This window comes from Salvia splendens, chromosome 6 (assembly GCF_004379255.2).
Source record: "Salvia splendens isolate huo1 chromosome 6, SspV2, whole genome shotgun sequence".
Classification (NCBI taxonomy): Eukaryota; Viridiplantae; Streptophyta; class Magnoliopsida; order Lamiales; family Lamiaceae; genus Salvia; species Salvia splendens.
The window spans coordinates 29,739,493-29,755,978 of record NC_056037.1 but is presented as its reverse complement, the minus strand read 5'-3'; the positions used below and the strand labels follow the sequence as shown (position 1 = coordinate 29,755,978).

The 16,486-nt window shown below is 37.6% G+C and overlaps 1 protein-coding gene across 1 annotated transcript; it reads left to right on the top strand.

Moving 5' to 3' along the window:
- Positions 1 to 1,397: 1,397 nt before the first annotated feature.
- On the top strand, positions 1,398 to 15,145 carry LOC121806676 (DNA-directed RNA polymerase V subunit 1-like). Its single transcript, XM_042206793.1, has 20 exons — positions 1,398 to 1,731; positions 2,347 to 2,442; positions 2,520 to 2,646; positions 2,805 to 2,920; positions 3,387 to 3,437; positions 5,393 to 5,560; positions 6,261 to 6,419; positions 6,506 to 6,661; positions 6,954 to 8,681; positions 8,781 to 8,956; positions 9,093 to 9,168; positions 9,281 to 9,405; positions 9,484 to 9,641; positions 9,946 to 10,220; positions 10,446 to 10,619; positions 10,722 to 10,862; positions 10,948 to 11,157; positions 11,697 to 13,426; positions 13,886 to 14,000; positions 14,428 to 15,145. The coding sequence occupies exons 2-20, from the start codon at positions 2,359 to 2,361 to the stop codon at positions 14,926 to 14,928; spliced, it is 6,270 nt and encodes a 2,089-aa protein (XP_042062727.1). The 5' UTR covers positions 1,398 to 1,731; positions 2,347 to 2,358; the 3' UTR covers positions 14,929 to 15,145.
- The last annotated feature ends 1,341 nt before the right edge of the window (positions 15,146 to 16,486 follow it).

Below are 16,486 nucleotides of genomic sequence, written 5' to 3'. Positions count from 1 at the left end.
ACCAAATGTGTTTCTATCCATTCGAAGATTATCTATGCATGATCTATCAGTTATACGGGCAAGCCTGTCTAACTGTTTTACATGGTCTGGAACGGACTCAATCAGTTTTTCTGGTGTATCTCTACCACCCCGTTTCCTTTTTTTCGAGTTAGGTCCAATCGTAGTGAGTATCATGCTTACCAAGAGGAGATTGATCCGAAGGTTTTTCAGTACTTCCTCAAGCATAATCAGAACGGTGGTCGGTTCCTCACCCTTCCGGTCATCCTATACGGATTACAACAGCGTCAATTTTAAAGCTAGCAGATTTGCAATTACAGACATGAATTTTTATGGTATTCACAGCAAACAAACCGTAACCCTGTTCAGACTGACCAATATCAAATCCACTTATCAAGTGAAACTGTAAACAAGATTTTCAAAAATGATGATGCTAAGTCAGAGCATACAGACTTCTATCGATTATATACAGAGCAACAGAATATCAATTAGAAAAGTGAAATATAAATAGAAATTACATCAAATCACATACATCTTATAACCTGCATATTACATACACACACAACGAAGAACTCTATCATCCACAAATTGTATATTATGTGCATAATAAATCGAAGCCCGGTCACGAATTGAAGATGGATAGTATTCCAGAGTTTTGTAAAACATTACCCTTAGAATTTGATTTTGCTCGGCCATGGATCCTATGCAATTGGATTGAACCTAACAAATTAAACGCACAAGCTTTTCTGCCCACCCAGATCTTCGAATTCCCTTTGTAATTGAATCGGGATTTTCGATTATTCCACGAATTGTGAAATCACAAACTACCCGCAGTTTTTGTTTGATTTGGATTTCGCAAACTCGCAGCAGATCTTCGATTACTCCACAAATTTTTGAATGCTTGGGTTGGGAATTTTGTGGGTGAAGAGGATGGTGGTTGTATTAATGGTGGAGGTAATTATGTCTTTTGACTCAGGGGTGGGTCCTATCATTTTTTTGCTGATAAAATTCTAACACAGCCTTCAACATGTACAAAGTTATCAAATATTTTGCCCTAATAAACACCAACAAAAGCAGGTTGTGGGATTCAACACCGGGTCTCATGTAATACAAACATGTCAATCAAACACAAACATAAGAGTAGATAGTGGGCTCTATCTATCCACCAACATACCAAACAAACGAGCCCTTAGTAATTTGAAACATCGAAAATGATCAAGATAGGTGGACTTTGAAAAGCCAAAAAGGCCACACAACCGAAAATGGATAATAAGGTAGTTTCACAACCCATGCCATCAGTGCCTACTGAGATTGTACTGTCACTCCTCCCAACATCAGAAAATGAATTTCACTTAAATTTTCAAATAAAAACAATTGTTCCGAAATTTCAGGCACAAACCGAAATCAGCTAAGAGAAAATATAAATTCTCTAAAAAAGAAAACAAAAGGAAAAAAAGAGGGGAAAAATTTGATCTCCAAAGCAAAACAAACCCCTTGCGCTTTTCTCTCTCTCTACTGCATGCAGAATCGAGTCTCACCACTTCTCACTAAAACCCCTTTGGCTTTTCTCTCTCTCTACTCGTGTTGCCGGCCGATTCCCGGAGAAGTGCTTCTGATTTTCCACCATCTCGACTGTTTCCAAGGCGTAGACTCTGAATTTGAAGCCGCATTTGGAAAAGGGCATTTCCCTTCTCCGCTGGCTCTCCTCCCACATTTCTATGGTTTGAGAATTAGGTACAATTGATTTTCTACTAATTGTTTTTGTTTATGAATGTGTCTTTTGCTATGTTTTTTTTTGTCATGGGTTTAAGGGGGTTTCTTTGTGTTTGTGCTAGTGAATTTTTATGTTTTCCACTTTCTTTTTTCATTTGTGGTTTACAATAGGGGGTTTTTCTTGGTGGCATCGTTCTCGGGAATGTGAATACAGAGAAATTTCCGGGGTTTTGAGGTCAGCAAGGGCTTTAGCCTACCCTAGCCCTGCGATGGTGGAACTGGAACCTGTGTTTTTTTTGTGTATGCATGTGCTGTTTTTGCTGTAAACTGAACACTCTTGATGATCCCCTGTTCGGTCAACTCTTGGACCCACTTATATTTGGTACATTTTGGGGGAAAATTCGCAGCGTTTAATTTGCATTGTATAGCATCACTTCTAGACTGCTTTTCTTTCTGTTGTGTGTGTATGTGTGCTTTCTATAAACTTCATCTAGCTCTAGTATTGAGCTCTGTTGCTCTTTTTTTCAATTTTTTTCTTTATTGCATATCTTTCACCAATTCTTATTTGATAATTGCTGATGTTTTTGGTCTTCTATTTTATGCTCGTAGATTACATATATCTATCTTATATTTCAGTTGTTAGAGAGAATGGAAGGTCCTTTACCACCACCCATAGCATTTGAGGCAAGGATAAAAGGGATCACGTTTGCTTTGGCCACTCGTCAAGAGATTGTAAGTAAATAGTTCACGTTAATTTTCAGCTCGTTTGATATATGTCCATGATTTTGTGTTACTTTTATAATGAACAGTGCAAAGCATCCATCAGCGACTTACCGATCAACCATGCCAGTCAGCTTTCAAATCCATATCTTGGTCTGCCACTTGAAAGTGGCAAATGCGACTCTTGTGGCACGGCTGAGGCTGGGCAATGTGAAGGTATGCATTTATTAATCCACATTTGAGTTTTGACTTATATGAATCAATGAGAAGGAAATGTTAGCCTAATATCAGTATATTACTATATCATAGCTGTAACTTGACATAGTGGACAACAAGTGCAATAGTATCTTTTAACACCATTCCTGATGTTTCAGGACATTTTGGATACATTGAGTTGCCAACTCCCATATACCATCCCGATCATGTTGCTGAGCTAAAAAGGATGTTGAGCCTACTGTGCTTGAAGTGCTTAAAGTTCAAAAACAGAAAGGTATTGTAAAGCATGGCAAACTTCTCTTATCTGATCTTATTTATGTTTTTTTTGTATATTGATAAGTTTGATGTCTGAGTATACATATGGTTTGTCTCTCCAATTTTTTTTTATTGTTATTTCAGTAGTAAATTAATGCTTCTTAGATCTTATGTTTAAGGTTTTAGGAAGTAATGAAATCTCAATTTTCATTTAGCTCCGAGTTTTGTAACCTATGGTGATCCTTTCATTTACAATAGCTTGATGCTTTTGATTAAATTTTTTAGCTTTTCTGCGACTGTTTCTGTTGAACAAGAGACTAAGTTTAAAAGTAACCTTTTCTAATATTTTATATTTATCATGAAAGCAAAGAAGAGCCCATGAAGTATCAAGAGTTATTGAACTCTGGAACTGCTTAAATTGTGTTCCATTAACAACACCAATATGAATAATGTTCTTGCGCAATGTTCATTACTTTTGGTTTCAGGTGAATAGTGTTGGTGGTGTTATTGAAAGAATGCTATCTTCTTGCTGTGAGGTAATTCTTTTTATTGCCTTCTGTGTTAACACTCATATACGACAACCATATTTCCTACTAGCACAACTCTGCGTGATTGTAATAGCAACCTTAATTTCATTACATGATTCAAGAAGTTTTGATTTCTTTACAGTATGAATCTTAGTGTTTTCTGATGTTAAATTAAATGAAAGAAGTGTGATGCTGAATGCAAAATATGCTACTTAATGTTGAAACTGTAAAGTATAGAAGGTAGGCAAATATTTGGGCCTTTTTGAATTCTTTTGGTGTTACTATTGCAACGAATAGAACACGGGACATAGTTATGTACTTCAGTAATTGGTTCAATTTGATGAATATATGACATGAATTTGTGCTATATATGATGGGACAACCCTTACTAGCCTGAATGCCCTAAATTTCTGGTGGCAGATTGTTGTGAATGAATGTCACTTATGTTTCAATTCTAATTAGCAACCATAGCTCATAGCCATGATTGGTGACAAGAAAAAGGTAGATGATAATGCGTGCATTGACACCTTGAAAAAATCTTTCTTTCATGTTCGATATTCAGTGCTAGGAATTTTACTCCTAACAGAGTAGACTCAGTAGATGAATCTTCTAAATACTTTATTGTTTTATCTTTATTTCTACAAAATGAATTTTGAATATTTTGTTCATGCACTTCGTGAATGATGAAAAAAAATTCTCCTACCCGACTTAGTGAGCAGTGGAAGCAGTGGAAATGGGCTTAGACAATAAATTCTTCTTGGAATGGACTCAAATCAGCGAGCATAGTAAATAGGCCAAGAAAAAAATGTATTTTCTTTTGGACTATAAAACTAGATATGGTTAATTCTCTTTGAAATATGTATGCACCCAACTGAGGTAACCTTATCCTTTGATTGCTTTTGTTGTGTATAATTATCTTTGTCAAGCTCTATGGATATCATTCTTTATAATATTATATGTTTGGCATATATGTTGCTTGCTAGGGAGTGCTCTCTATTTCTCAAATATGACTCATATTTTCTGGGGATGTAAGTGAAGTCATGTTATATTAAATTTCAACTTTCAAGTTACACTTGTAATAAAATGTCTCAGACTCAGGCAATCCAGTTTATGGTCTGTCATTATGGTCGATTCTGTTAAAAAATACATGGACTTGTACTTTGAATAAATGTTTGTTGACTTCTTCAAGTACATCAGTTATTTTCTGTAGATTCAAGGGAAGACTTGTTATGTTAGTTTCAAGTTGCATTTGTGATTTGGAAGACTCTCTCAGTTTGGCTGGTCAGGTCATGGTCATTCATGTTGTGGTAAAATTTGTCTAAAAATAGGAACCTTGTCATTTGATGAATATTTGTTCTAATATTTCTGGTAAATCAAGTTTATGGTCTGTCATTATGGTCGATTCTGTTAAAAAATACATGGACTTGTACTTTGAATGAATGTTTGTTGACTTATTCAAGTACATCAGTTATTTTCTGTAGATTCAAGGGAAGACTTGTTATGTTAAGTTTCAAGTTGCATTTGTGATTTGGAAGACTCTCTCAGTTTGAACAGTCAGGTCATGGTCATTCCTGTTGTAGTAAAATTTGTCTAAAAATAGGCACCTTGTCATTTGATGAATACATGTTCAAATATTTCCCTTGTTCTTTTGTAGATCTAGGGAAGTCTAGTCGTGCCCTTTTCAAATTTCAAGTTGTATTTGTAACAGAAGGTCTCAGTTTGGAGAGTGAGGTCATGCCTGTCCCATTATGGCCATTTTGTCCAATAACAGTCACTTGTAGCTTAATAAATTAATTGATTATTGATGACCTTAAAATTCTTGCTAAAGTTGAGTCCCTTGTGGTTTCCGCTAACTGTACAAATGTCAGAATCAAACTACCTGCAGTTTGCATTTGTTAGAACAAATCACAAGCAATTCTGAACTTAAATTCTTGCCTTGTCTCAAGTTTTTCACTTACCTGCAGGAGGCCTCACAAATTACTATCAACGAAGCCAAGACTAGTGATGGAGCTTATTATTTGGAGCTGAAGTTCCCATCAAAGTCAAGACCTCAACATGGATGCTGGAATTTTTTGGAAAAATATGGATTCCGTTATGGAGATATGCATTCTCGGCCATTGCTTGCATCTGAGGTATTTCCTGGGAAACTTTATATGGAAGCTGTCACATACTAGAGTTGTGATTGTTGATATCTTAAAAGATTTACAATTGTATGTCTTTGCTTGGTATAATAGTCTTCAATTCCAAGCAAGTGTCGTTTCAAGAGGATTAGAAGCACCTTTGTGGAAAATGAGTAAAGCTTTATCATGTGAAATTCAATTGAAGCGTGATATAATAATTTGAGAGGAAGATAGTTGTTACTTTGGATTATAAATTTCAAAATATTGAATAAATTAATGGGATATCTGATCAATAAGGTTGATGAATAAATTTCAAACATGCCAAGTAATGAAAATACGCATAAAAAAATTGGGGGGGGGGGAAGGTGGTTGTGTCGGACATCATCTTTGTGCTTGGAGCAATGCCGTACGCACACAGCTGGCGAGGTTTATTCTTTCTTGCTTATATTAGAGTGATCGTATGTTCCCACGTGGTTTAATTCTTTCTTGCTTATTATATTGGAGTGAGCGTAAGTTCTCCCTATCTTCTTCTGCCAGACTTCGGACCAAAAACAAAGAAAATAGTATTGCTGGTCCTTTTCTTTCTCTTTGATGAAATTTTCAGTTCCTAATGTTGAAAATCTTAGTTGTTGCTATTTAATAAGCATTATCCTTGCTCAGCTGTGCAGGACAGAGCTAATTTTATTTGTTGGCTACTCTTGATGTATATCAGGTGGCGGCAATTCTAAGAAAAATCCCTCAGGACACCAGAAAAAAGCTCTCTGCCAGAGGTTACCACCCACAAGATGGATACATTCTCCAGCACTTACCAGTTCCTCCTAACTGTCTCTCTGTGCCTGATGTTTCTGATGGAATCAGCACAATGTCTACGGTTAGGCATTTTCCTAAATCTTGTCCACTTTTTAGACCTTATAACTGTTGGCTGAAGGTTGATTGTCACGATCTGTTAATTTTCAGGATTACTCTATAACATTGCTTAAAAAGGTGTTAAGACAAGTAGAGATCATAAAAAATTCAAGGTCCGGGGTGCCAAATTTTGAGTCTCAGGAGATTGAAGCAAATGACTTGCAAGCAGCTGTGGCTCAATATTTTCAGTTTAGGGGCACAGGCAAGGTATTTCTTGTTTCTGTTTTTTGTTTTCTATGAACATACAGGAAATTGATCCTTTGCAACTTCCATATAGGCTGTATATGGGTTATGTTTGTGTCACTTCTTATTTTTCAGGAGTTGTATTGTTAGTTTATTATTAAATAAATTATGTTTCCATTTTTAAAGTACGTATCATCTCCTTGTGACAAGAAAAGATCAGCTTCTATGTTCTATCTGATGAACAATTTCATGATTACTGGTTACCTTTTTGGTTCAATTATAGTAATTACTTTCTGGCTAAACTGCTGATTTATAGGCATCTCGTGATGTCGATGGTCGCTTTGGAATCAACAAGGAAGAAAATGTGTCTTTTACCAAAGCATGGCTTGAGAAGATGAAAACTTTGTTTATAAGGAAAGGGTCTGGTTTTTCTTCTAGAAGTGTGATAACTGGTGACCCGTTTAAAGGAGTGTCAGAGATTGGGTTGCCATTTGAGATAGCCCAAAAGATTACATTCGAGGAGCGGGTAAATCAGCACAACATGGTGTTCTTACAGAAGCTGGTGGATGAAAAGCTATGCTTAACGTACAGGGATGGTCAGTCTACATATTCACTGAGGGAAGGCTCAAAAGGGCATACGTTTCTGAGGCCCGGTCAGGTTGTGCATCGTAGGATAATGGATGGGGATATCGTCTTCATCAATAGACCACCAACTACACACAAACATTCTCTACAAGCTTTATCAGTTTACATTCACGATGATCATACAGTCAAGATCAATCCCCTCATTTGCGGCCCCCTTAGTGCTGATTTTGATGGGGACTGTATCCATTTGTTCTATCCCCAATCGCTTGAAGCTAAAGCAGAGGTTGTGGAACTATTTTCAGTAGAGAAACAGCTACTTAGTTCCCATACCGGGAACTTCAACTTGCAGCTGGCAACAGACTCATTACTATCACTGAAATTAATGTTCAAAAAGTACTTTTTGGTGCGAACCAAAGCACAACAGTTGGCCATGTTTGTGCCGGAAGCACTATCTGGACCTGCAGTAATGAAGTCCAGAAATGGCGATCTTTGGACTGCATCGCAGATTTTACAGACAACTTTTCCTTCATCCTTTGACTGTTCTGGAGAGAAACATAAGATATGCAAAAGTGAAGTGATGTACCTGGACTATAATAGGGATGTGATGGCTTCCATCATCAATGACATAGTCACCTCACTTTACTTCTTGAAGGGACCAAAGGAGGTCTTGCGGTTTTTCAATTCTATCCAGCCATTATCAATGGAAAGTCTCCACACAGAGGGCTTTAGTGTTAGTTTAAAAGACTTTTTCCTAACTCGGGATGTTTTGGAGGATATCCAAAAGGAAATTCAGAAGATCTTCCCATTGCTGTGTGATTTGCGAGCTTCATATAGTGAATCAGTGGCCCTGCAAGTGGACAGCTACTTGCGCAATGTGAAGATCCCTGTTACTAATTTCATCCGCGAGTCTTCAGCCGTTGGCTACCTGATAGACTCCAAGAGTGAATCTGCTTTGAACAAGGTGGTTCAGCAGATTGGTTTCTTAGGAATTCAGATATCGGCTAAGGGAAAGTTCTACACAGAGACATTGGTCAAGGACATGTCATCTCTGTTTCAAAAGAAATATCCTTCTTATGAGGATAGTCCTTGTGAAGAATTTGGCTTGGTTGGTAGACCTCTCTTTAGAGGACTGGATCCTTATCAGGCGATGGTTCATTCAATCTCCAGCAGAGAAGTAATTGTCCGGTCAAGCAGAGGATTGACTGAACCTGGGACACTCTTCAAGAATTTGATGGCAATCCTTAGAGATGTTGTCATATGCTATGATGGTAGTGTGAGGAATACGTGCAGCAACTCCATCGTTCAGTTTGAGTATGGAGTGAATAGTGCCAATATTGCAAGTGAATTCTGTGCTGGGGATCCTGTTGGAGTCTTAGCTGCAACTGCCATGTCCAATCCTGCGTACAAGGCTGTGCTGGATTCATCTCCAAGTAGCAACTCATCCTGGGATATGATGAAGGTAATTGAAGTAGGAGATTTAACATGGTCATATAACAATATTTATATTCTTTACTAGACTTGTGAGAAAATGTTTAATTAAATATATGTAACAATTCAGGAGATACTGCTATGTGGAGTCGGATTCAAGAATGACATCGCTGATCGTCGGGTGATTCTTTATCTTAATAACTGTGATTGTGGCAGAAAGCACTGCCAAGAAAATGCTGCTCTCATAGTCAAGAATCACTTGAAGAAAGTTAGTCTAAAGGACACGGCAATGGAGTTCCTGATAGAGTATCTCTCTCTCTCTCCCTCTATATATATATATATATATGTGTGTGTGTGTGTGTGTGTGTGTGTCAAATGTTCCATTGAACAAAGATTAATATAGGATGTATGACAATTCATTTTCTTGTGCTCTTTTTCACAGATACAGATCTCAGTTGGTGCCTGAGAGTTCTGATGTCAATACAGGCCTTCTTGTGGGACATATTCATCTGAACAAGGTTTTTTTCTAAGCATTTTTCCCTGTATTTTCCAAGTGTAATGCTGCATCAATGTCTGAAATTGTGAAATTTGACGCTGATGTTTTTCATTTCATGATCTGTCGATGAACAGACCCAGTTGATACAATCAAATATCAGCTTGAATGATATTCTTGAGAAGTGTCTGGATTCAATCAGTGTTAATCGAAAGAGGAAAAAGATCGGAAGCCTATTCAAGAAAATTGAGTTATCATCCTGGTGAGAAAATTTCACTATTATGTTCAATTGTGAAAAAACAAAATTATTTACATTCTCGTGTTATATGTTTCTTTGCAGTGAATGTTGCTCTGTTCGTCAATCTTCCAAAAGCAAATGGACTGATGTACCCTGCATCCAGTTTCTTTGGCAAGGGGCAAGTGATGATCTCTTAGAGAGAGCTTCTGATTTCCTAGCTGATACAGTTTGTCCAGTGCTGTTACAGACAGTCATTAAAGGTATTTCATATATTTGCCTCCTATCTTAACTTGAGCATGCTTTTATGGTTCTGTCACCCATATGTTTTTTTTAAAATCTTTTTAAAAGCTTCATTTTATTAGGAATTCAGATCTGTATAACACAATGTATTGTGTGATCTTATTGTTTCCCAAGAATCTATATTGCTTGTACTCTGTTTTTTCCACAAGTGTTTTCTACATTTCATGCCTCTTATGTTGTATATGCATATTGGATGTTCTTGTGGTTGATGATGATATAAATGTATGTACTAATATGGACACAAATGCGGTAACGGTTGTACAGGTGATCCAAGGGTATCAGCTGCCAACTTAATATGGATAAGTCCCGATACAGCTACCTGGATCAGGAGTCCATGTAAGAGCCCTAAAGGTGAATTGGCTGTAGATGTAACCCTCGAGAAAGAATCTGTAAAAAAGAGTGGAGATGCATGGAGGATCGTGATGGATTCTTGCCTTCCAGTTTTCCACTTGATAGATTCTCAGCGTTCCATACCATATGCAATAAAACAAGTAGAAGATCTGCTTGGTATTTCTTGTGCATTTGAGCAGGCTGTACAGGTATCATCCACTAATAATGTGCTAGTGTCCAATCCTATATGCTTGATGCTACAGACTATTTATTTAGGATTAATGCACTTATCTTGTGGGTTTTATCCTTTTGTTGTTGAGTAATTTATTAAACAATAATACACATTAATAGATTCTCAGCGTTCCATACCATATGCAATAATGATGATTTTTTAATTTTTTAAAGAACTAATAACATTCTGTACTGTTGCACAGCGTTTATCAACATCAGTGACAATGGTTACGAAAGGTGTTCTCAAGGATCATCTTGTGTTGCTGGGTAATAGCATGACTTGTGCTGGAACAATGATTGGTTTTAATGCTGGCGGTATCAAGTCTTTATCCAAATCACTTGGTGTCCAAGTACCATTTATGAATGCTACGTTATTTGTAAGTAGTCTTGCTTGTTCTGTTGTTCGTATTGATAAGTACTATGTCTTCAGCTCTTCTTTTTAGTTACCTTAATAAACATTTTTTGTTATCTATCCTCAGACTCCTAGGAAGTGCTTTGAAAGAGCCGCTGAAAAATGCAACACTGATAGTTTATCAAGCATTGTGGGTTCTTGCGCCTGGGGTAAACATGTTTCTGTGGGAACTGGATCTCCTTTCGAGATTGTTTGGGGGACAAAACATGTACAGTAACTGCATATCTTCTGTCAATCAATCCTCCACTGAACATACTGAGGGAAACTGATTCATGTTTCGGTTGTCTTGTTAGGATGCGCTGATGGAGGATGAAGAAATTGACGTTTACAATTTCCTCCGCATGGTGAATAGCTCAAAGCTGGAAGATACAGGCACTAGTTGCTTGGGAGCTGAAATTGAAGATCTGGACCAGGATGAGTATATGGATTTTGATCTGTCTCCAGTGCGAGAATCTGGTGCCGCCAAGCCCACTTTTGAGGATGGAATTGACTTATCCAAGGAGGTAAATATTTATCCTAAAAGTTGTGGTAACATGTGGACAGGAAACATTAGGCTAATAAGAGAAAACAAGATGGTGTAAGCAAATGACTGTTTAGCTAATGATGGATTACCTCATTACCTCTATCCTTAGAGTACATTGATGGTGAAGAAATAGCCACAACAGAGTTACTCTGATTTGTATTTTGAGCTTCAAGAACAGAATTAGAATTAGCATTTCCAGCATTGCAGCAAAGCTGATTGTCCGGATCTGTTTTGCTTGCTCATGCAGTTTGATTCCACCTCTTTAAAATCTCGTTCATTATTGTTGTGTTGGAAGAGGGTTCAACCACTTACTCTTGTGATAATTTTCTTTTATGATTTTGAGTAGAGTTGTCCAGTAACTCTGGTTTCTTAATTATTTATTTGGATGAGATCACCTGCATGTAGGGGTGATGAATGTATTTTTAAAATATCATGTCTTTCGAGTGTGTGTGACTGAGCAGTTATACCTAGTTAATTCACTATAATTTGTGAACTCTGAAAGTTGTCTTTTATGTACAGGATGATGATGGGGGATGGTCTTGGGGAAAGGCTGATTCTGGAGAAAATGGTTGGGCAAGGTCAAACAAGGCTGAAGAAAGCACTTGGGACAAAAAAGCAGATTCTGAAGAAAATGGCTGGGCAAGGTCAAACAAAGCTGAAGAAAACACTTGGGCTAAAATAGTTGATTCTTCAGAAAATGATTGGACTAAAAGTTCTGAACAGAGCACTGGTAATATGACAGCTGAGCAAAGCTCCTGGAGCAAAATTGTTCGATCTGAGGAAAATGATTGGGTGAAAAAGCCTGTGGAAAGCTCTTCAGGTAGGAAGGTCAATTCAGAAGGAAATGATTGGAGCAAAATTGGCAAACAAGGTTCTTGGGACACTCCTACAACTGATACTCAGTCTACTTGGAGTAAAGATATTGCTAAAATAGACGATGGAAAATCTCAGGGAGATGGTGTGTGGTCAGCCCCTTCTGGAGCTCAGAGAGAGGCAGCTTGTAGTGAACCATCTGATGCTGCTGGTTGGGACCAATTACGATCTGGCACAGAGTTGGATTCAAAGGATAATCCTTGGGGAAAATCTAAAGTGGCTAATGAGTCAACCCCCTCAAAGGCTTTTGGCACCTGGGGCTCTTCAAGTACAAACGACTGGGGTAAGTCTAATTCACAGTCTCCTGCAGGAGAAAACAAGGAGTCTCAGTCAAATAACTGGGGTTCAAGCCAGAAACAATCGGACGTCTCTACACCTGCTCATGGTTGGGGTTCAAAGGATGAGGCCTGGGGAACTAAGGCTGCTGATGAATCAACCCACTCAAAAGCTTCTAGTGCTTGGGGATCATCAAATGATTGGGGCAAGTTTGATTCACAGTCTAATGCAGGAGAGAACAAAGAGTCCCAGTCAAATAACTGGAGTTCAAGACAGTCGAACGACTCTACACCTGCTCAAGGTTGGGGTAAGTCTAATTCACAGTCTCCTGCAGGAGAAAACAAGGAGTCTCAGTCAAATAACTGGGGTTCAAGCCAGAAACAATCGGACGTCTCTACACCTGCTCATGGTTGGGGTTCAAAGGATGAGGCCTGGGGAACTAAGGCTGCTGATGAATCAACCCACTCAAAAGCTTCTAGTGCTTGGGGATCATCAAATGATTGGGGCAAGTTTGATTCACAGTCTAATGCAGGAGATAACAAAGAGTCCCAGTCAAATAACTGGAGTTCAAGACAGTCGAACGACTCTACACCTGCTCAAGGTTGGGGTTCAAAGGACGAGGCCTGGGGAACTAAAGCTGCTGATGAATCAACCCACTCAAAAGCTTCCAGTACTTGGGGATCATCAAATGATTGGGGCAAGTTTGATTCACAGTCTAATGCAGGAGAGAACAAAGAGTCCCAGGCAAATAACTGGAGTTCAAGACAGTCGAACGACTCTACACCTGCTCAAGGTAGGGGATCTCCAAATGTTGATACTTCCGGTGACAAAGATGCAAGGCCTCAGTGGGGGGGTCGTGGTCGGGGGCGTGGCAGAGGTTGGGGACGAGGTCGCTCAAGAGAAGGTTCACAAGGTAGGGGCCCTTCTAACGATGGGGATTGGAGGAACAGGAGACCTCGTCCATCTGATGATCCTAATGCTCCAGCGCTTTTCACTGCAACAAGGCAGCGCTTGGATTTATTCACTGCAGACGAGCAAGATGTTCTTGTGGAGATTGAGTCAATTATGAAGAGCATCAGAAGAATAATGCACCAGACAGGGTAAATTTTTCTTCCTCTTCCTATTCTTTTCTTCCCGATATCTACCTTCGAGATGGAATATTATTTTAAAATGTCAGGTTAGATGGAACAGAATACGAAAAATCTCAAATAGGAGTAATGCGAATAGTTAGTGTTCATGTTCATGTTGCATCACTTATTAGTTAGTAAATAATTCATATTGCTAAAAGTAAAGTTCACTAGCATGATTATAACTAATTCTGTTTCTACATCAAACTCTTGCTGAAAATCTCTTCTGAGAAAATAAAACTATCCCATCCAAAAAAGCTCATCTTGATGATTCTGTGAGTGTACAAAGTTTTTGCTCTCATTACCTTTGCCTTTGGAGGATATGATGGTGAAGAAATGCATAAACTGTTTCATACCGACTGTGATTTTGCTGAAGTGTTGGTTTTGCTCTATATTAAACCAAAGATGTTGCTGATTTTCATTTTTGTGAAGATACAATGATGGTGATCGGTTATCTGCTGAGGATCAGACATACATTGTTGATAATGTGCTCAACTATCATCCCGACAAAGCTGCAAAAACAGGAGCTGGATTAGATTATATCATGGTATGGCTATTTGATTTGCATTAACTTTATTAAGTTATCATATTCCACAAAATATAGCAAGCTATACTTCAATCAGGGGATAAAATTAAACTTCTGTTTCGGCTTTCCAAAACAACTTTGAATTCCAACCTAAACTATTTGCCTGGTTCCCAAAACCTGTATCTCTCTGTTTTCTAATACGCTATATAAATGAACACCAAGTTGTGCCTATAATGCGTTCATAGTTCCAAATCTTTCTTTCTCGTTACATTCTGTAGATTACTTGTTAGGTTTTGGAGTTTAATCTCATTACTTCTCGCACAATTTACAGTTTTGTTGTTAAAACGGATAAATAAGTTCACGTGCTTTTAAAATGTGGCTAATCTTGCCTTCATACGATTCATTTATGTACTAGTTTCAAGCTAATCTCTTCGGACTCATCTCACAGGTTCGCAAGCACAGTGAGTTCCAGGACAGCAGATGCTTTTACGCTGTCTCTGTTGATAAAGTGGAATCAGATTTCTCCTACCGCAAGTGCCTCGACAATTTCGTCAACAAGAAGTACCCAGACAAGGCAGAAGCTTTCATGCCCAAGTACTTCAGAAAACCACAGCCACGAGCTGGGTGGAACAGAGACCGTGTTAGTGGTCCTCCTCGTAGTGAAGCTGGGACACCTCGTGGCTGGAACAGTGATTCCAATGAAGCCGGGACACCATCGACGTGGGCTCAGACCACAGGTCCTCAAAGTGAAGCGGGGACGCCCCGTGGCTGGAACAGCGATTCCACTCCAGCGACAGAGGAGGCTGGGACACAATGGGCGCAGACCCCTTGCCCTGATAGTGAAGCTGGAACGCCCCATGGCTGGAACAGTGTTTCTGCTCCAGCAACGGAGGAAGCCGTGACACCATGGGTGCAGACTCCGGGCCCCGATGATGCAGCTACTGGTTGATGTACGGCAAATCACTTGTGTTATTCTTGGTGTATGGGCTTTTTAGCTGCTACCAAGTTGGAAAATTTCAGATTATTTATCATTTTATGGTTAGGTTGGTTGATGACAGGTTGTTTGTCACTTCGCTTTTTTTATCTCTTCATCTTCAGCGCTGGAATTTGGGTTTTTCTTTAAAATTTAATTTACCATCTCCAATCGCATGCAATGCCTTTATTCATATTTATTTATTCATTTTTTTTCCATTCTATTCCGTATTTCTGTATTTTGTATCAATGTAATCAAACTAGCGACATGCATAGGGGTGTGAACATCTGATTTTTTGTCCAAATTTAAGCGAACTGAAAAACTGAAATTTTGTGAAAATTTAAACTGAACCGAATTATATCGGTAAAACTAAATCCGAAAATTTGAAATTCAAACAATAAACCAGTCCAATCCTTCGGGTGAAAAACAAAAGAAAAACAATCTAAACCCAAAAACTGTAATAACATATGAATATCTGAAAAACTAAAAATTAATACTTTCTCCGTTCCATTTCTAATTGGCATGAGTTTTAAAAAATAAAAAGTTGGTGAAAAAAATAGTGAAAAATCGAATATAATTAAAAAAAAGCTCAGCCTACATATACGACTGCATAATATTCAATTTATTTCAATTTGATTGATGTGAGTAGAAATATTTGAATTGTTAGATAAAAGAATTAAATTGAAATTAATAGGGAATATGCATATAAGTTTACTTACTATTTTTAATATTACATGAAAATAAAATTAATATATTGAAAAAGTAAAAAAAATGTAATTCATCAAACAATTAGGCATTATTTTGAATTTAAAAATTTGATGTATAAATAGGTGAGATTTTTAAGAATCAAATTAATGGGTCATGTTTAAGTGGAAATAACACTGGTGACCAATTAATGGCCATCAGAATATATTAAATAAATGGACAAGATTAAAGCTTCTGTATAGCAACGTGGAGTATAGTACACTAAAACAGTAAAATCATCTATCTATGACATGAACATATAAACATAATTTAGAATTGAAAGGCATAAAAACTTGAAAGGCAGGGTAGTGATAAAAATGAAAAATGAGATTAAGAACACAAAGATCATTTTTAGATATCAATCAAATTATTTTAAGATCATTTTAGTTCATATGAGGGACATGAAATCGTTAACTAAATGATTTAAAAATGACCTTCTATGAACTAAATGGATCTAAAAATGATATGATGATACCTAAAAATAACATTTGTATTTAATTATTTGGTTATACATTTGGATTTTGTTATCTTTATATACAATATACATTTATCTTTTTGTTATTTTTATATACAATATATATATACATTTATGTTTTTCTGTAAAATAAATTGGTACGAGAGTGGTTTATTATTTAATCCGTACCAAATTATTGAAATTGCAATAATACTCATAACACTAGATTTGTAATAGTGGAGGGTTGCCCTAAACCCAAACTAGGCTAATGTTTTCCACATGGCTAAAAGGGGAGACCGACGAGATCTGAGGACCAAATTCGAATATTCTGAAAAT